Consider the following 21,836-nt stretch of genomic DNA (forward strand, 5'->3'; position numbering starts at 1 on the left):
CTAATCTTCCACTCTTAAAAGAGCTTTATGGAATGAATAACTCTCCATATACATTCGTATCACTCTTCCAACACTCACAGTATGCTCTCCCTTTGCTGCTTTTGACTGCAATGTGCTCAAGATTGTGCCGGCAGCTATTAAATATCCCCTATGATGCTGTAAGGCCAACCAATCACAGTAATGCCACAACAATGATGGCGCCAGCATTACTGTGATTGGCAAGCCAGCCCAGCATGTAATTGGCTGAAAATAAAGCTCCAAACATGCTGGGGAAGTCACTCGAATATACCGAGGCGAATACCTAATTACTCGCCGCATAACAAATAGCCCGAATAGCGCACTGTTCTTGCGAGTAATGAATAGTGTTGAATGTATTTGCTCATCGCTATTTTTACCTTCGGAAGAAAATATCCTCTGAATGTGACATCCTCAGTAGTTGCATGTGGAACATTATGAGGTGCAATATCCCCAAACCGCTGAATCTCATGAATGACGGCATCTGTATATGGCATTTGTTTCCGATGCTCCATTTGAGGTTGGGCTGATCCGATCACTTGCTCAATTTCAATGTGAACTTTCTCTATCAAGGAAAGGATAACATACTACTTATTATTCATGTCTACATGGTATAGACCACAAAATACCTTTAATCATTTACCCATCTTATATTTACTATTTGAAGTTGCAGCAACCAATTAAGTCTACTGACCAACATTTCGCACCTCTACATGGCAATGCTACATGCTGACAACCATAATAAAACATCAGGTAAACACATTTTCAAGGATTGCAGGTAAAATCTGTCCATCCCATAGAGGCCAAAAGAATAAATGAATAAAACCACTATAAAATTATTTATTATCCAGAAAGCATTCCTTGTCTTCTTTAAATGATGGAGAGGTAGAATCAGCAAGCACTGTAAAGCCAAATAGAAGAAACATTGATCTGAAATACTTTCAAAAAGTTGTAAGATTTTTTTCACCATAATATCACTTCAAGTGAAAAATAGATTTCTTACGTTGAATTTCTGGGTATTTTATCATCAGTAGAAGTCCCCATCTCAATGTGGTTGAAGTGGTCTCCATTCCTGCTCCGAACAAGTTTCCTACCAGAACCGTTAAATTTTCATTGTGGAAATACTCTTTGGATTCAGGTTTTCCCTGAACAGCAGAAAAAAAAACAAAATCCTACTAAATACTGAAAGGTAATTTGTCCTTTGCGGTCTCTCACAAAATATGTCCACATTTACAATGTAGAATTGTAAAAATATTATTACTTATTTTAAAAAAAAAGCTAAAGTTCTGTCCACATGTTGTGCTCTGTGTCACAGTTCAGTCTCAATATGTAGGGATGGAAAAACCCAAATAGTAAAGTTCGGAATCTTTATCAAACACCCAGTGTCCGTGCACAGACCTGGAACACGGACTTCTCGCATGGACCCCGAACATGAACTTCTCCAGGAAGTCCATTCTACTATTCTTGTTTGTCAGCCTGAAAAGTTTTGTTGAAAGACTGAAGTGCAGCCAATGGACAAGCTTTTCCAGTGTGGACACTTCCAGCTCAATCACAGCCATGACTAGTATTGGCGTGGCTGTGATTGGCCAGGGCAAAGAGCGTAAAAAAAAAAATTACATGTGGTCCAATATATTTGTGCTAACCAGCTCAAGTAAAGCTGATAGCTGTGGGTTGCAGCCCCCAGCTGTCAGCTTTAGCTTGGCTGTTTTTCAAAAGTCAAGAGGTCCCACACCTTTTTTAACCCCTTTACCCCCAAGGGTGGTTTGCACGTTAATGACTGGGCCAATTTTTACAATTCTGACCACTGTCCCTTTATGAGGTTATAACTCTGGAATGCTTCCACAGATCTTGGCGATTCTGACATTCTCGTGACATATTGTGCTTCATGATAAAGGTAAAGTTTATTCGATATAACTTGCGTTTATTTGTGAAAAAAATGGAAATATGGCGAAAATTTTGAAAATTTCAAACTTTCAATTTTTGTGCTCTTAAACCAGAGAGCTACAGTATGTGACACAAAATAGTTAATAAATAACATTGCCCACATGTCTACTTTACATAAGCACAATTTTGGAAACATTTTTTTTTGTTCGGGAGTTATAAGGGTTAAAAGTTGACCAGCAATTTCTCATTTTTACAACAAAATTTACAAAACCATTTTTTTTAGGGACCACCTCACATTTGAAGTCACTTTGAGGGGTCTATATGGCAGAAAATACCTAAAAGTGACACCATTCTGAAAACTCCACCCATCAAGGTACTCAAAACCACGTTCAAGAAGTTTATTAACCCTTCAGGTGTTTCCCACCAGGTGAAGCAACATGGTAGGAAAAAATTAACATTTAACTTTTTAGTCACAAAAAAGATCTTTCAGCAATAATTTTTTTTCCCAAGGGTAAAAAGAGAAAATGGACCTGAAATGTTGTTGTCCAATTTGTCTTAAGTACGATAATACCCGATATGTGAGGGGGAACCACTTTTTGGGTGCACGGCAGGGCTCAGAAGGAAAGGAGCGCCGTTTGACATTTTCAAGCTAAAATTGGCTGGAATTTAGATTGGACGCCATGTCACGTTTGGTGAGCCCCTGATGTACCTAAACAGTGGAAACCCCCAACAAGTGACCCCATTTTGGAAACTAGACCCCATAAGGAACTTATCGAGGTGTGTGTTGAGCACTTTGAACCCCCAAGTGCTTCACAGAAGTTTACAACGCTCGGACGTGAAAATAAAACATCCTATTTTTTCCACATGATCGACAAAAAATATCTTTCAGTCCCCAATTTGTTATTTTCCCAAGGGTAACAGGAGAAATTGGACCCAAAAAGTTGTTGTCCAATTTGTCCTGAGAACGCTGGTACCCCATATGTGGGAGAAAACTACTGTTTGGGCACACTTCAGGGCTCAGAAGGGAAGTAGTGACGTTTTGGAATGCAGACTTTGATGGAATGGTCTGCGGGCATCATGTTCTATTTGGTGAGCCCCTGATGTGCCTAAACAGTAGAAACTCCCCACTAGTGACCCCATTTTGGAAACTTAACCCCCTAGGGAACTTATCTAGGTGTGTGGTGAGAATTTTGAACCCCCAAGTGCTTCACTAAAGTTTATGACGCCCGGCGTGAAAATAAATTCTATTTTATTCCCACAAAAATTATCTTTCAGTCCCCAATTTATAATTTTCCCAAGGGTAACAAATTGGACCCCAAAAGTTGCTGTCTAAATTGTTCTGAGTACGCTGGTACCCCATATGTGGGAAAAAAACTGTTTGAGCACTTCAGGACTCAGAAGGGAAGCAGTGACGATTTGGAATGCAGACTTTGATGGACTGGTCTGAGGGCGTCATGTTCCGTTTGCAGAGCCCCTGATGTGCCGAAACAGTAAAAAAAAACCCACAGGTGACATCATTTTGGAACCTAGACCCCCAAGGAACTTACTTAGATGTGCCCCCTCTTTGGAACTAATCTACTGGTTCCTGTAAAGTAAATTAGTAGTGCATGGAGGTGTGGTACAATTTGAAGCAATCCTTCATACACAGGCCAAGTTTGTCGGGGCAGGTGTCGCATTGATAGATGGTGTCCTTGTGTATTCCTCTTTTGTAGCACACTCGGCACCTTTTTTGTGGCTTACCTTTTCTATCAGTTGGTGGGACCACCCCTGGAAAATGCTAACCTGGTACGATACAAGCACCCTCAGTTCTGGAAGTACTGGTGCCCGCTCCTTCCCTCGTGCCAAACATCAGGGCCTTAACCACTACCTCTTGGAACTGAAGGTACGACATATCGGTGTGGCGTGCACATCGTGACAGCCGGAAAGCGTTGAGCATTGCCATTTGTACGATGTACACGGACAGCTTTTTGTACCTCACCTTGGCCTTTCTCAAAGCACTGTATGGTTGGAGGAGTTGATCAGAGAGATCAATGCCCCCCATGTTTTTGTTGTACCCCAGTACACAGTCCGGTTTGCTGACCTGTGTAGAGGTACCCCGTACACTGCTGAGGGCACTGCCATCACCGTGTATGGTGGTCAAGAGAAGGACATCGCTCTTGTCCTTGTACTGGACCACCAGCAGGTGGTCGCTACATTGGGCTTTGCTCTCACCTTTTCTGAGCATCTACCAAGTAGCGTCTTCGGGAGGCCTCTCTGAGTTTTGCGGACAGTACCACAGGCTGCAGTGCCTCACGCAGAGAGGGATTTGTAGAGTGGGTTGCCGGAATAAAAGTTATCGGTGTAGAGGTGATAACCTTTATCCAGCAGTGGGTGCACCAAATCCCACACAATTTTGCCCCTCACTCCCAGGATGGAAGGACACTCAGGTGGTTCAATCCTACTGTCCTTCCCTTCGTACACTCTAAAGCTGTAGGTGTACCCTGAGGTACTCTCACACAGCTTGTAGAGATTGATTCCGTACCTGGCCCTCTTGTTGGGCAGGTATTGACGGAATCTGAGCCGCCCCTTAAAATGAAGGAATCATCCACGCAGATGTCCTTTTTGGGCACGTACACTTCAGCAAACTTTTTGCTGAAGTGTTCGATGACCGGCCGAACTTTGAACAGACGGTCAAAATTGGGGTAATCTCATGCGGGACACCATGCATTATCGTTGTAATGCAGGAACTTATGGATGGCCTCAAAACACGATCCGAACCATGACCATTCAGAACACTGGAGTATTATATAAAATATCTACACTCCAATAATGCCGAATTTCTGGCTTCTTCACGATCCCCATGTGGAAGACCAGGCCCCAAAACTGCATCATTTCAACTGCATCTACAGGAGACCAGTTAGAAAATGATGAACTGGGGTTTTGCTCCAAAAATTGCCAAGCATACAAATTAGTTTGCTCCACCATGAGGTTAACAAAATCCTCAGAGAAAAATACTTAAAAAATGTCTATTTCTGTGAGGCCGGTGGTGCCAAACTTGATTCCTGATTCTGCCACAAAGTCAGGAATCAGTGGCTTGTAATTTTAGGGGGGCGAAGTCCATATGGGGTCCGAAGAGGGGTGCACTGGTTCATCTTCAGGAGTGGGCGCTGCCTCATTTTCTGTCCTGGGGCATCTGCGTGGTGGATCCGCAGGACCCGAGAAGGAAGATGAGGAGGAGGAGGAAGAGGATGAAGAATCTGAAGAGTATAGGAATGTGGGATCCTCTCCCTCGCTATTAGTGTCGGAGGCAAGGAAAGAATATGCCTCCTCCGCTGAATAGCGCTGCTGGGGCGAACGGGACGAACGGGACATTTTGTGTGAGTATGGTGCTTGGGTGTACTTTATTAGTAACTATGTGTACGGGTGGGGGGGATAGTGTTTGGTGCAAACTATTCTGAAAAGAAAAAGCTAAAGGAAAAAAAAGCAAATAGGGAGAAAAGAATACCTGTGAAAGGAAAAGTCTAAAACAGCAGGCCCTAGCTCTGATAAGTGAACTGCGTCACTTATCAAAGTTCGGCGACTGCTGGGTGTGTGAACGGGGGTGTGAAAAAAAAACGGCAGGCACAAGAGCTCTGATAAGTGAACCGCGTCACTTATCAAAGTTCGGCTGTGGTGGCTGGGTGCGCGCAAGGGGATGTGAAAAAAAAAAAGAAACAAAAGGCACGGGTTCAGATGCAGTGGCTGGGTGCGCGCAAGGGGATGCGGAAAAAAAATAAATGAAAGGCACGGGTTTAGACGCAGTGGCTGGGTGCGCGCAAGGGGATGTGAAAAAAGAAAAGAAAGGCACGGGTTTAGACGCAGCGGCTGGGTGCGCGCAAGGGGATGCGGAAAAAAAAAGAAATGAAATGCACGGATTTAGACGCAGCGGCCGGGTGCGCGCAAGGGGATGTGAAAAAAAAAAGAAACAAAAGGCACGGGTTCAGACGCAGCGGCTGGGTGTACACACGGGGATGTGAAAAAAAAAACAAACGAAAGGCACGGGTTCAGACGCAGCGGCTGGGTGCGTGCAAGGGGATGCGGAAAAAAAAAAGAAACGATAGGCATGGGTTCAGACACAGCGGCTGGGTGCGTGCAAGGGGATGCGGAAAAAAAAAAGAAACGATAGGCATGGGTTCAGACACAGCGGCTGGGTGCACGCAAGGGGATGTGAAAAAAAAAAGAAACGAAAGGCACGGGTTCAGATGCAGCGGCTTGGTGCGCGCAAGGAGATGTGAAAAAAAAAAAAAAACGAAAGCCACGGGTTCAGACGCAGCAGCTGGGTGCCCGCAAGGGGATGCTGAAAAAAAAAAGAAATGAAAGGCACGGGTTTAGACGCAGCGGCTGGGTGTGCGCAAGGGGATGCGGAAAAAAAAAAGAAACGAAAGCACGGATTCAGACGGAGCGGCTGGGAGCGCGCAAGGGGATGTGAGAAAAAAAAGAAATGAAAGGCACGGGTTCAGACGCAGCGGCTGGGTGCGCGCAAAAGGATGTGAAAAAAAAAAGAAACGAAAGGCACGGGTTCAGACGTAGCGGCTGGGTGCGTGCAAGGGGATGTGAAAAAAAAAAAGAAACGAAAGGCACGGGTTCAGACGCAGCGGCTGTGTGCGCGCAAGGGGATGTGAAAAAAAAAAAGAAACGAAAGGCACGGGTTCAGACGCAGCGGCTGGGTGCGCGCAAGGGGATGCGGGAAAAAAAAGAAACTAAAGGCACGGGCTTAGACGCAGCGGCTGGGTGTGCGCAGGGGATGCGAAAAAAAGAAATGAAAGGCACAGGTTTAGATGCAGTGGCTGGGTGCGCGCAAGGGGATGTGGGAAAGAAAAGTGAGCACGAGTGTTGATCGGTGAACTGCATAACCAATCAACGCTCGGCGGCTGCTAAATTTAGGCACGGACGGACACGGCGCAAAGTGGGGTGGAGGGGGGAGGAATAAGGAGGGGTAAGGGGAAGGGGGGGTGAAGTAAGATCGGGCCAGGATCGGGGATGAACACTTACGTTTGTAGTCTCTGTTCTTACTTCTCTCTTTTCTTCTGTCTTCTTTCTTTTTTCTTTAGCAAGAATTGTGGTGTCACAGGCTACTGTGGCACCACAAGTCTCAGCACAGGAGGGGATCTTTCAGCGTGGCCGCTCTGCAGGAATCCTTACCAAGTGTAAGGATTCCTGCAGAGCTGTCAGACAGGTCAGGGGCAGGTGAGACAGGTCACAGAGCGGTCACACCGCTGCTGTGACCTGTGATTGGTGGGATCGATGATTACATCGATCCCACCAATCAGAGGAGGCCCTGGTGATGCCGGTGTTGCTAGGCACCAGCCTATGATCGGAGCTCACAGCTCCGATCATAGGCAGGTCACCGGCAGGTCACCAGGAGGTGACCGGTAGGTCACCAGCAGGGAGCAGCACAGTCACACCGCTGCTGTGCCCTGTGATTGGCGTGATCAACGATCACATCGATCGCGCCAATCAGAGCTGCAGGTTCCAGAGCAGGGGACAGAAGCAGGGCACAGGAGGCAGGCACCCTAAAGGCTCCGGAGCAGGTAGTTACCGGCAGGGCACAGCACGGTAACACCGCCGCTGTGCCCTGCGATTGAGGCGATCGATGTGATTGTCGATCGCGCCAATCCGGGGGGTTTTGGCCGATGCCTGGTGTTGCCAGGCACCGGCCCCAGGATCGAATACATCCGTACTCGAACCTAGCCTGGGACCTCACTGTTTCAGCCAATCTGCTTGGCTGAAACAATGAGAAAGGCTGCAATTGGCTATTCAGAATTGAACAGCCAATCACAGCGATCGGGGGGGCGGTGCCATACTCCAAGATGCCGAGGCCATCTTCTGTAAGGTAAGATGGTGTCGGAATTTTAATGCGACCACCGCGACTTAAGTCGCGGTGTCGCATTAATGGGCATGACATACTGTCCCGTCGATGGTCATACAGGCCCGCCCAACCTCGATGGGATAGTACGTCCAATGTCAGAAAGGGGTTAAAATTATTTAAATAAATAATTTTAAAAAATGATGTGTGGTCCTCGTCATTTTTGACAACAAGCCAAGCTAAAGCAGACAGATGGGGGCTATGATTCTCAGACTGGGTAGAGACTATCAATATTGGTCCTCCATAGCCTTAAATTAGCAGCCCACAGCTGCCCCAAAAAAGACTTATCTATCTTGCCTGGGAGTGTTACTTTCAAATAAATGAGTCTGTATTTTTATTTCAAATAAGGGAATTTAGTCTTTATGTGTTTTTATTTCTTTTAGTTACTGGTTTAGTAATGAGGGCATCTGATAGGTGCCTCTCCATTACTACCCTGTCGGCTTGATGTCAGCTGATATTACAAAGCTGGCATCAACCCCACAAATATTACCCCACTTGCCCCCACACCAGGGCAAGTGAGAAGAGCCAGCCAACAAGGTAGTATTAGTAAATTTAATAGTTGCGACTTTTCTGGGGCAGCTATCTGATGTTATTTTTAGTCTGGGGAGGGCCAGTATCAATGGCCCCTTCCCAGTCTGTGAATACCAACCCTCAGTTGTCTCATTTAGCTTGGCTGGTTGTCAAAAATGGAGGGGACCCCACATCATTTTTTAAATTATTCATTTAAATAATTAAAAAAATGGAATGACACCTCTCTATTTTTGATTACCAGATGTTATAAAGATGGCAACTGAGGGCTGCATCTTGGAACTGACAGATTTACTTGCACTGATTAACAAAAATAGAGGACTGCATGTCATTTTTTAAAACAATATTTATTTATTGCACATGTGTCAACTGGTGAATATTTTATCAGCCTTTTCGTGCTCTCCCTGCTATCAAAGAGACCAGACGTATGCTCATGAGTGTAGTACTCTCATCAGCTCTTGCTGGTCAGAGCTGCTGGAAACTGCAGTGCTCTGCCTGGCGGTAACGAACTTACTGCCAATCAAAGCTGGTTTTTCCCGCCCTGTCACACAGATGACAGCATGGAAAGCGTCAGATGTTTGGTCACCTCATTCATTGTGGTACCTGAATCAAACTTTTTCAAAATGTTTGGCCGAACCCGCTGGGCCCAAATATCCACAGATCTGCTCATCACTATCAGTAACCTGAATTGAGCTAAGTTAGGCTATGTTCACACGTTGCATTTTTGCTACTTCTTTTTTTTCTGCAGCCAAACGATGATCTCTTGGCAGTAAAAAAAAAATCAACTTTTTTATGCATTTTTGCTGCATTTTTGGGTGAAAATTATATGTGTCAGCTGTCTACAGTACATGTTTAATAAAGTCAGTTTCACTCACAAAAAAAACAGCTAAAAAGAAGCAAAAACTCTTGGTTGCAAATTTCAACATTTTGAGGTTTCAGAAAAAGCAGTCGTTTTACAGTTCATTCAGGAAAAAAAAAACAATTGTGTGCATGAGATTTCTGAAATGTCATAGATTTTGCTGTTACATGTAAAATGCAGTTTTAATTTGCATAAAAACACACAAAAAAAACTGCAAAAGCACAATGTGTGACCATAGTCTTACAAAACTGGATATCATATAAATACAAAAATGCATTTTTGGATAAAAATTTGTTATTATAATTTGCTATAATTGCCGAAATTAGAAATGTTTTTCAAAAATATGCTCGTTACTTGAGTTTTCCAGAGCATGCTCGGGTGTTCTCTGAATATTTGGGCGTGCTTGGAGATTTAGTTTTTTTCACCATAGCTGCATGATTTGCGTGGGGATTCCCTAACAAACAGGCAATCCCTGCATGTGTTCAGGCTGTCTAACAGCTGCAAACAATGCAGCCACAGTGACAAAAACTAAATCTCCACGCACACCAAATGACTTGGAGAACACCCAAGTGTGCTCGGGAAAACTTGAGTAATGAGCATACTCGCTCATCACTACTAATAGCAAATATGAAGGGATTCTGCCGTGTCCCCAAATACTATTAACCTGAAGATAGGGGGTTTAATTGCAGGTTAATAGCTTCCTAAAGCGGTATAGCTACCCTCCTGAAAGTGCAGCTACTGAGAGACAAAGAACTTTTTGACTGAAAGCTAGTTGCTCTCAGGAGAAAAAAATGAGTGTGCACGAAGAGGCTACAGTCACCACTCACAGCTTTGTAAGCAGCAGCTGTATATACACTGTGCGCTGCAAGGGTTTTCCGGTTTCTGAGCCAGGAATGGCGGTGATGCATGTGATATGCATACTCCTGGGCAGAACCCGTCTAGTGAGCGTGGTTGCTTGCCCCATACAAGTGTATGGAGTGAAGGCATGGTCATCTAGTGGGCACGGCTGTTCAGTGGATGCAGCCATCTAGTTGGCTTGGCCTTGTTCAATACACTTGTATGCAGTGAGGCCTTGCCCACTATACGGCTTCTGCTCGGGAGTATGCATATCACATACATACAGTTACGTCCATATATATTTGGACAGATACAACATTTTTCTAATTTTGGTTATAGACATTACCACAATGAATTTTAAACAAAATAATTCAGATGCAGTTGAAGTTCAGACTTTCGGATTTCATTTGAGGGTATCCACATTAAAATTGGCTGAAGGGTTTAGGAGTTTCAACTCCTTAACATGTGCCACCCTGTTTATAAAGGAACCAACAGTAATTAGACAATTGACTTCAAGGCTATTTCATGGACAGGTGTGGGCAATCCCTTCGTTATGTCATTCTCTATTAAGCAGATAAAAGGCCTGGAGTTGATTTGAGGTGTGGTGCTGCATTTGGAAGGTTTTGGCTGTGAAGTAAACATGCGGTCAAAGGAGCTCTTCATGCATGTCAAGCAAGCCATCCTTAACCCCTTACCGGCATCGGACGTACTATACCGTCCGATGCCGGCTCCCCTGCTTTGATGCAGGGCTCCGCGGTGAGCCCGCACCAAAGCCGGGACATGTCAGCTGTTTTGAACAGCTGACATGTGCCCGTAATAGGCGCGGGCAGAATCGCGATCTGCCCGCACCTATTAACTAGTTAAATGCCGCTGTCAAACGCAGACAGCGGCATTTAACTACCGCTTCCGGCCGGGCGGCCGGAAATGACGTCATCGCCGACCCCCGTCACATGTCCGGGGGTCGGCGATGCGTCTCCATTGTAGCCATAGAGGTCCTTGAGACTTCTATGGTTACTGATTGCCCGTCGCTGTGAGCGCCACCCTGTGGTCGGCGCTCACTGCACACGTGCAATTCTGCTACATAGCAGCGATCAGCAGATCGCTGCTATGTAGCAGAGCCGATCGTGCTGTCCCTGCTTCTAGCCTCCCATGGAGGCTATTGAAGCATGGCAAAAGTTAAAAAAAAAAGTTTAAAAAAAATGTGAAAAAAATAAAAAAAACATAAAAGTTTAAATCACCCCCCTTTCGCCCCAATCAAAATAAATCAATAAAAAAAATATCAAATCTACGCATATTTGGTATCGCCGCGCTCAGAATTGCCCGATCTATCAAATAAAAAAAAGTATTAACCTGATCGCTAAACAGCGTAGCGGGAAAAAAACTCGAAACGCCAGAATTACGTTTTTTTGGTCGCCGCGACATTGCATTAAAATGCAATAACGGGCGATCAAAAGAACGTATCTGCACCGAAATGCTATCATTAAAAACGTCATCTCGGCACGCAAAAAATAAGCCCTCAACCGACCCCAGATCACGAAAAATGGAGACGCTACGAGTATCGGAAAATGGCGCAATTTTTTTTTTTTTTTTTTAGCAAAGTTTGGAATTTTTTTTCACCACTTAGATAAAAAATAACCTAGTCATGTTTGGTGTCTATGAACTCGTAATGACCTGGAGAATCATAATGGCAGGTCATTTTTAGCATTTAGTGAACCTAGCAAAAAAGCCAAACAAAAAACCAATGTGGGATTGCACTTTTTTTGCAATTTCACCGCACTTGGAATTTTTTTCCCGTTTTCTAGTACACGACATGCTAAAACCAATGATGTCGTTCAAAAGTACAACTCGTCCCGCAAAAAATAAGCCCTCACATGGCCAAATTGACGGAAAAATAAAAAAGTTATGGCTCTGGGAAGGAGGGGAGCGAAAAACGAACACGGAAAAACGAAAAATCCCCTGGTCATGAAGGGGTTAAGCTGTGAAAACAGAAAAAACCCATCCGAGAAATTGCTACAATATTAGGAGTGGCAAAATCTACAGTTTGGTACATCCTGAGAAAGAAAGAAAGCACTGGTGAACTCATCAATGCAAAAAGACCTGGGCGCCCACGGAAGACAACAGTGGTGGATGATCGCAGAATAATCTCCCTGGTGGAGAGAAACCCCTTCACAACAGCCAACCAAGTGAACAACACTCTCCAGGAGGTCGGCGTATCAATATCCAAATCTACCATAAAGAGAAGACTGCATGAAAGTAAATACAGAGGGTTCACTGCACGGTGCAGCCACTCATAAGCATCAAGAATAAAAAGGCTAGACTGGACTTTGCTAAAAAACATCTAAAAAAGCCAGCACAGTTCTGGAAGAACATTCTTTGGACAGATGAAACCAAGATCAACCTCTACCAGAATGATGGACAGAGAAGAGTATGGTGAAGGTGTGGTACAGCTCATGATCCAAAGCATACCACATCATCTGTAAAACACGACGGAATCAGTTTGATGGCTTGGGCATGCATGGCTGCCAGTGGCACTGGGTCACTAGTGTTTATTGATGATGTGACACAGGACAGAAGCAGCCGAATGAATTCTGAGGTCTTCAGAGCCATACTGTGTGCTCAAACCCAGCCAAATGCAGCCAAACTGATTGGTCGTCGTTTCATACTACAGATGGACAATGACCCAAAACATAAAGCCAAAGCAACCCAGGAGTTTATTAAAGCAAAGAAGTGGAATATTCTTGAATGGCCAAGTCAGTCACCTGATCTCAACCCAATTGAGCAGCATTTCACTTGTTAAAGACTAAACTTCAGACAGAAAGGCCCACAAACAAACAACAACTTAAAAGCACCACAGTGAAGGCCTGGCCGAGCATCAAAAGGAGGAAACACAGCGTCTAGTGATGTCCATGAGTTCAAGACTTCAGGCAGTCATTGCCAACACAAGGTTTTCAACCAAGTACTAAAAATGAACATTTTATTTAAAATTATTGTATCTGTCCAATTAATTTTGGTCCCTTTAAAAACAGGGTGGCACATGTTAAAGGGACACTGTCACCTGAATTTGGAGGGAACAATCTTCAGCCATGGAGGCGGGGTTTTTGGGTGTTTGATTCACCCTTTCCTTACACGCTGGCTGCATGCTGGCTGCAATATTGGATTGAAGTTCATTCTCTGTCCTCCATAGTACACGCCTGTGCAAGGCAAGATTGCACTGTGCAGGCATGTACTACGGAGGACAGAGAATGAACTTCAATCCAATATTGCAGCCAGTATGCAGCTCGCGGGTAAGGAAAGGGTGAATCAAACACCCAAAAACCCCGCCTCCATGGCTGAAGATTGTTCCCTCCAAATTCAGGTGACAGTGTCCCTTTAAGGAGCTGAAACTCCTAAACCCTTCATCCAATTTTAATGTGGATACCCTCAAATGAAAGATGAAAGTCTGAACTTCAACTGCATCTGAATTATTTTGTTTAAAATTCATTGTGGTAATGTCTATAACCAAAATTAGAAAAATGTTGTCTCAGTCCAAATATATATGGACGTAACTGTAACCGCCATTCCCAGCTCAGACACCAGCGAATCCTTGTAGTGCACACAAAGTGACTACAGACTTTTCATTTTAGACCACACAACCCCGTTAATTGAAAAGACCAACCACTTTAATAGACAGTAGTGAGTTTGTACTGAGGGAGAGTGTGCAACTCTTTTCTCTGTATTTTTCTGAGCTCCTTTCAGCTAATTTAAAACAATATCAAAGCTGAGCTGAACTTTGTTATAAAGCAGCTGAGAAGAGCTCAGAAAAAGACAAATAAGAGTTGCACACTCTCCGTGAGTGAAAAATTAATAATTAATCAATTCTGCAGGCAGCATTCTGCAAAGAGACAAAGGGTCTGTAAAATCCCATCTTTTAAAAATCCCTACTGCAAATTAATTGTAACCCAATATACAGAAATCAAAGAAACGTATTGCATTCAAAAATATCCGTATAGCTGTAGAACTTATATTAATGTGTACTATAGAAACAAGTACCAAATTATCTGATTTTCTCTATTATACCTTCCATTTGCAAATATATGCATTTTTATGCTTAATAATTACTAACAATTATCATCATGTCAATCATACCTCTTGTTGCTTGGCCAGGAAGGCATCAATGAGGTTCCTCTGGTCATTTATGTCCAATTCTTTCTTCTGTTTTGTAAATTTTGCTCTTAGGAAATTATAAAATTCTCTGACATTCCCAAAAATTGTCCTGTGAGGTCCAGGAAGCAAATCCATCAACGTCGGGAAACTGTCATACAGCTAAACAAATATAAAAGTAATAATTATTATTAACACTATCAAAAGTGTGATAGAACAGCTCATCTTTACACTTGAGAAAGACGTCAGTCCGGTGTGAAAATGTGACCTTGCATCAAGGATCTTCTTCATATCAGTTAGTGCAGCCCAAAACCATGATTTGTCCTTTCCTTCAAAGCATCCTGGTGCTGTTCTATGGCTGGGGAATGGACAGTAGTAACCATGAATGAGCTTTCACAGGAGCTGTGCCTACTCAATCCACTCTGGAGAGCACATTACCAGGACCTATTATACCTTTTTATAATGGAATCACCATGTGATCTGGTTTGCTAGGTTTCCCTGCAATTCTTACCTAAAAGTGTGATAGTGGAAGCAATTACCACTACTATTCATGTGAGCATTTAACTCCATTTCTGTCCTCTTTAAAGGCGTTGTCTTATTGGTCAGAACCCACATTTGTCTCAAGAACAGGGACCTGTTGTCCTCTGTCTGGAATGGAAAGATGGACGCTAGAGATGACCTAATCAATTGAATGCGCAAATTTGTATACATTTTTTCGAAATTCCCTGAACCTCTTTGATAGGGAGGCGACCAATAATATCATGCAGAAGAGAAACTGCAGCTTGTCTTTCCTTGAGATGCCCATTGGCACGTGATGAGGACTCGTGTTGCTTACTAAAGCCCTTCGAAGAGACTACAAAATTAGATGGTAGGGTCAATTTTGTCATCAGCGATGTCGTTCCCCTCTTAATTTTATTGAAAAAAATTCTAACAAAAATGGAGAAAAGAGGAAGAAGAATATCGACTTCCAAACTTATCCCGTTGCCTTGCATCTCTTAAAGTTCTTTGGTGCTCCCCATTGCTTTCTCGTCGTATTTTAAGGAGCTCATATTCTGTTATAAACATTGTTAATACTTCCTTTCTTTAGGCTTTGGTTGGCAATAAAATCTAACATTTTTAAAGTATTTTATTCCTTATCAAAAAAAATCTACAGATTTAAAAGAAAAAGCATTTGCTTTCATCAATATATACCATATTTTTCGGACTATAAGACGCACCAGACTATAAGGCGCACCCAGGTTTTAGAGGTGGAAAATAGGGAAAAAAAATATTTGAAGCTAAAAAATGTGGTAAAATATTTAATAACATAAATGACATACTATTATATGTGGTGTTATTATATATAATGGTATGTGAATATGTTGGAAGCTGTGGGACCAGTGCGGTGTCTGTAAAGCATTATATGAAGATGCTGGAGGGTGAGTAAAAGAATGGGGGCACAGGGCTTATATTTAAAGCACCACTCCAGCACTGCAAAATAACACTGGAGTGCTGCTTTAAAATCCCATGGGAGAACTATAACTCCCAACATGTCCTGCAGATCCTATGACATACTGGGAGTTATAGTTCACCAAAGGAGTGGCAGAGTGCTTTAGTGTGTTTTGTAAAGACTAACCTCTTAAATGTGGCAGTTAGCCACACTGTGGTGAGGTTAAAGCTGGAGCATTCCATGACTGCTTTCCTTTCCACAGCACAGGTTATGAGGAAGCTGCAGATTCTAGTGGAGACTGGAGAGCCTGAAGGACCTGTGATGATGTCAGGAAGAGGGAGGGCTCTGAGCTGCCATGTGATGCTCCAGCCCGCTAACTCCTGACATCATCACATGTCCTCCTGCACAGAACTCAGCGTCCAGCCCAGGCATGGCAGGCAGGTATGCAGCCATCTCCTCTCTCCCTTGGCCCCTGCTGCTGCCTCCTCTCCCCCAGACACACAGACCTGCCCAGCTGCTGCAGGAATCAGCGCTGGAGAAGCCATGTGTGTCCCTGCTTAAGCATTTGCTGCTCCCGCCTCACTGCTCAGCTGATAGGTGGGCGGGGAGCCGCTAATGAATATTCACTGCACTTAATCATCGGGAGCACATGGTTTCTCTAGCTCTGATTCTGGGCAGCAGGGACATCCTGAAATAGGATAACAGTGCGATCCCACTCACTGCTGCCCCCCTCCCCACATGCTACATCCGTACCATAAGACGCACCCACACTTTCCTCCCAAATTTGGAGGAAAAAAAGTGCGTCTTATGGTCGGAAAAATACGGTACTTTCCACAATTAGAATTTTTGGTTAAAATGTGTGCTTTATTTGACAGAACTGTCAGCACAATCACAAAAAAGGGGATCATTTTTTGACCTTCTTGAACTGTCGGTGATAATTTTACTTAATCCCCGTTGTTCATATTTTTTGTCAAGGACATTAATTGTAATCCAAAATAGCACTGAAAATTGCAAAATATAATAATTTTTCATTTTTTACTTACCCGGATCCAGGGGCTTCCCATGAGTCTTACATTTTCATTAGCTAAGGCAATAAGTTTCAAAATGGTTGGATCTTCATACTCAAATCTATGGCTAAGCAGTATGGCCACGATTATATTGGTCACGGCCGCATTAATACTCATCAAGTTATCAAAGGGCCTTCCTAAAAAGATAGAATATTTGTTTTTTTTAAACAAACAATATTTCTAACCATCTGTACAGAGTTTAATGTTGCCCATAACCAAAAATCAAAATATGTGTGTTTCATAAAGGACATATTCAGTTATCTATTGAAAGGGAAGTATGAATTTAATTTCTCCATGAATGGGAGTCCCGACCATCTGTTGTTTGCCATGCTGTAAGAACGTGTTATTGCAATAATTTTCTGGGAGAAATACTTCATTTTTTGGAAGAATTTCGAGGGTGACAACACTTTCAGTCAAGATTGTAAATTGTAGAAAACCTTTAAGGGAAAATTACGATATTGTATCTTTTAATGTAGAAATTTCTGAGTCTCAAAATAATTTTCAATCATCTGAATAGTGTTATCTCAAATGTATGGGATGGTTAAAGGACTTTTTGCTATACAATTTGCAACACATGCAAAAGTTGCACTAATTTTTAAGAATTATAATACATTTTTTCTATAAAAAAAAAATCCTGTAGCAATTTTGCAACTTTTTTCATTTGTTTTTCTTTTTGCTGGAAGGTTTGTTTTTAAAATGTTCACAGTGTGGTATAAATGACATGCTAACCTTTTTTTCCAGGTTATTACAAATATGACAATATCATTTTGTTTGGCACTACTACTTTCGCACAATATAAATATATAGATAAAATATTAATTTGTTTGCATTTTTTTCCAGGATGAGTTGTCATTTTCAGTGGCACCACTTTAAGGTAAATAAGACTGTTCAATCACTGTGCGGGTTATGTAATGTTATTGTTTGTATTTCGGATATTTATGGTTATGCCAATACCAATTACATACATTACCAGTCAAAAGTTTGGACACACCTCTACATGTGGTAGTTTTCTTTGATTTTATGGGAAACTACAAGTTGTAGATATAGACTAAGGGCAGGAAAACCAGGAAGGAATATATATGGGAACGAGTAGCAAAGAAGCGTGTGAAAAGCTCAGAATATGTGTTAAACCACAGATTCGTCAAATTAATCTTTTCTCTGATGATAGTTCGACAACCTCTTGGCAGAATCTCCAGCAACTTCACTACAAAAGACTTAAAGCTGTCATTGATGTTAGAGGGGTCAATACACGGTATTAAGAATTGGGGTATGTGAACTTTGATCAGTGCCATTTGGATGTTTTGGGTTGCCATTAGTGATGAGCGAGTATACTCGTTGCTCGGGTTTTCAAGAGCACGCTCAGGTGGTCTCCGAGTATTTATGACTGCTCGGAGATTTCGTTTTCCTTGCCACAGCTGGATGATTTTTGGATACTAGACAGCTTGATTACATGTGGGGATTCCGTAGCAACCAGGCAACCCCCACATGTAATCAAGCTGTCTAGCAGCCGTGAATCATCCAGCTGTGGCAAGTAAAACTAAATCTCCGAGCAGTCATAAATACTCGGAGATCACCCAAGCGTGCTCGGGAAAACCCAAACAACGAGTACACTCGCTCATCACTAGTTGTCATTATGATTTAACCCCTTAACCCCGGAGGTATTTTCGGTTTTGGGATTTTATTTTTTGCTCACCTTCTTCCCAGAGCCATAACTTTTTAATATGCCATCAATAAAGCCATTTGAGGGCTTGTTTTTTGTACTTTTGAACGACACTATTGGTTTTACCGTGTCGTATACTAGAAAACAGGAAAAAAATTCCAAGTGCGGTGAAATTGCAAAAAAAGTGCAATTCCACAATTGTTTTTTGTTTGGCTGTTTTTGCTAGGTTCACTAAATGCTAAAACTGACCTGTTATTATGATTCTCCAGGTCATTACGGGTTCATAGACACCAAACATGTCTAGGTTATTTTTTATCTAAGTGGTGAAAAAAGATTTCAGACTTTGTTTAAAAAAAAAAAACTGCCATTTTCCGATACCTGTAGCGTCTCCATTTTTCGTGATCCCGGGTTGGGTGAGAGATTATATTTTGTATGCCAGGCTGACGTTTTTAATGATACCATTTTGGTGCAGATGCGTTCTTTTGATCGCCCATTATTGCATTTTAATGCAATGTCGCCGCGACCAAAAAAACATTATTCTGGCATCTTTTTTTTCTCACTACGCCATTTAGCAATCAGATTAGTCCTTTTTTTATTGATAGATGGGGCGATTCTGAACACGGCGATACCAAATATGTGGATGTTTGATTTTATTTTTATTGTTTTAATTTGAATGAGGCGAAAGGTGGGTGATTTGAACTTTTATTTTTTTTTTATATATTTTTAAAAACTTTTTTTTTACTTTCGACATGCATCAATAGTTTCCATGGGAGGCTAGAAGCTGCTACAACCCAATCAGCTCTGCTACATAGAGGAGAGGATCAGGTCGCCTCTATGTTGTAGAACTGCACCACAAGTTTTAGGGTCAATTTTCTCCTGTAACCATTTTGAAAATAAAAAAAAAATGAGGTATAACATAAACTCTGAAGTTTCAAGTTAAATGTAAATTTTTTACTTTTCACATTTCATTACGTCTTATGAAGCACCTAAAGTGTTATTAAACTTCTTGAATGTGGTTGTGAACACTTTGAGGGATGCAGTTTTTAGAATCTTGTCACTTTCGGGTAATTTCTTGTCATATAGAGCCCTAAAAGTCACTTCAAATGTAATGTGGTCCTTAAAAAATTTAAAAAAAAATTTTGTTGGAAAAATGAAAAATTGCTGGTCAACTGTTAACCCTTATAATTTCCTAACAAAATTTTTTTTTCAGTTGAGTGATTTCTAGCAGTCATTTCTTTCTATCACAAAGTACTAAATAATACAAAGTATAAATAATAATAATAAGTACAGAAGTTGCTGGCAATTCTAAACTTTGAAGCTTAAAAGAACCCAAAAGGTCCCTTTATTTTGGGCTCTGTAAGATTTTGCACTGAGGCCCAGGAGACCATAATTATCACTTTCTCTGCTTTCATACAGTATTTTCATCAGTCCTCCATCATTACACTATTATAGAAATGATCCTCTCACCTCCATATGATTTCAGCTTCTGAACTAAACACTCGGCCTCCTCGATGATCTTGTCTTCTATGGTTTTCTTCCCCATTCCATAATCTCGCAGTGTGGAGAGTGCAAATCTTCTCATCACTTTCCAGTTCTCTCCATTCGAGAAGACAACACCTGAATGCAATGAATTCATGTTATTTCCATATGTGATATTAGCGAAGACATTTTCCTGTATGAACAAGATTTTTGCTATAAAACAGAACCCCAAATTATGAGATAACCAAAAGGAACCTATCTGAGATGTCAATGACTCTACAATGGACTTCCTGTCCATTCACCATCAAGCCTGCAATGGTCACTTTTTTGAGCAACCACCTACTCTACTCATTCCACAGGCTCTCTTTAATTACACAAAGCCTGATCGGAGATCTTTTGGGACATTCATGAAGGGAATTTGATGATTTTTTTAAAAGAACCCCTTTTAAGGGATCTCTTTTTTATTTCTTCAATAATCAGATATCTCAAGAGCTTTATTCTCTACTGTAGCTAAAAATCAACCCTATGAAAATTTGTTTTATTTTCCCCTTCTTTACCATAAATGTATATTGTTTCTGTATTTTGCTAATAGCTTATTTATTATAGAAAATGATGCTGTTCAAAGCATATTTAGTTTAAGATAAACAGCGCTGGCAAAAATTGTAGAGAGGTTAGCCAATCTATAAAAATATGTAGGCAAAGCCAATAAACCACCTATTGGGACACAATGAAATATAAAGCTCCTCATTCTTTACCCCAGCTGCCGCTCAACAGAATAAAGCCAAAGCAACCGCATCCGTAGCGCACATGATGGCGGTGGTCATGTGCGTTATTCATGCTACCACTTATTTTGATGTCTCGTGCTGCATTCTCTACTGCACAAACTTTAAAGACTAATTAAATATATTGAGCATATATGCAGAAAAGGATACAGCTGGGGAAAGCTGAGAAAGTGGACACATCAGTAAATCCCAAGATCACTGGCGCTGGGGCTCTCTACTGTTTATTCAGTCCACAAATAGGCAGCTGGGGGCCATATATTGGGCAGCTAAGGCAACGTATGAGAATCAACAAAAAGTTAAAGGACATCCCATACACTCATTGAACATCTGCAGTATCTCACTAATGGGACCTTCATCCAACTTGAAATCAAGGTACTGAGGTATGCCGTTGTCATAAGAGAGATGATCAGATTTTCCATGCATTTTGTATATGATTTATGTGCATCTTTGCACTGAAAACAGTGTGCGAAGGGGCTTTTTTTTTTCTCGAGACAGATGTGGGTTCGATTAGTGATGCAAATATACTGTATATTTATGGCATATGATGTGGTAAAGAGCCATAAAGGACATGGATAACAGGTCAAGGGGCCATACAGTATCCTTGCGTATTGCCAATTGCCATTCAATTGTCATGCTCCATTATGCTCTTGGGGAGACTTTTGTAATATGGCATCATCCATATCCACCATTTGGTGACAGAAGATAATCCTATTAGAAATGTCTTGGTAAGCCATCATCTCCTCTTGACCTTGGGTAAATAGCAGGAGCTCCCTACTCCAGTTGAACTTCTTAAATGCCGTAGTTGTTATTGCCTGAGGCACTGAAGGTGTGATTAGACTTTTTTTGAGAGCCATCAGTCTCTGGGAAAGGCACAGCTCCATACCTCAACTTTTTGAGAGAGCTTAAGACATAATTTAAGGAAAACCTGCTTACCATAATTTTTAAAAGCTTTTGTAGTCACTGGAGCCAGAGGTCTGTCAGCAAATACATCACCATGGGTAATGAGCGCATCCTTGACAGTTTCATAACCACATAGCACAACTGATTTGGTCATGCCTATCTGGACACTGAAGATCGGACCGTACGTCTTAGAAAGCTGTGGACACAAGATAAGCGATGATTAACTCTGTGCACTACTCCTGACATGTCCATTTAAAAAAAAAATACTTGCATCCCGCATGCAGTACCCATTCTGGAGCAGCTGGAATTAAAATAGGGACGCATGACCAACTAGTAACATCCGGTAGGCAATTTATTCAAAGATTTAAACTA

At 42.0% G+C, this 21,836-nt stretch overlaps 1 protein-coding gene across 1 annotated transcript in view; it reads right to left on the reverse strand.

Annotated features, from left to right (window-relative positions):
- The window catches only part of LOC138638763 (cytochrome P450 2C14-like), an 84,114-nt gene that overhangs the window by 53,441 nt on the left and 8,837 nt on the right, over window positions 1–21,836 (reverse strand). Inside the window, exons 3-8 of the mRNA XM_069728324.1 lie at window positions 21,498–21,660; window positions 19,771–19,920; window positions 16,620–16,780; window positions 14,133–14,309; window positions 1,019–1,160; window positions 396–580 (exon numbers count right to left, since the gene is read on the reverse strand). Of these exons, the coding sequence (XP_069584425.1) occupies window positions 396–580; window positions 1,019–1,160; window positions 14,133–14,309; window positions 16,620–16,780; window positions 19,771–19,920; window positions 21,498–21,660 (978 nt within the window). The remainder of the gene's footprint in view (window positions 1–395; window positions 581–1,018; window positions 1,161–14,132; window positions 14,310–16,619; window positions 16,781–19,770; window positions 19,921–21,497; window positions 21,661–21,836) is intronic.

The sequence above is a fragment of the Ranitomeya imitator genome, chromosome 5, assembly GCF_032444005.1.
Source record: "Ranitomeya imitator isolate aRanImi1 chromosome 5, aRanImi1.pri, whole genome shotgun sequence".
Taxonomy (NCBI): domain Eukaryota; kingdom Metazoa; phylum Chordata; class Amphibia; order Anura; family Dendrobatidae; genus Ranitomeya; species Ranitomeya imitator.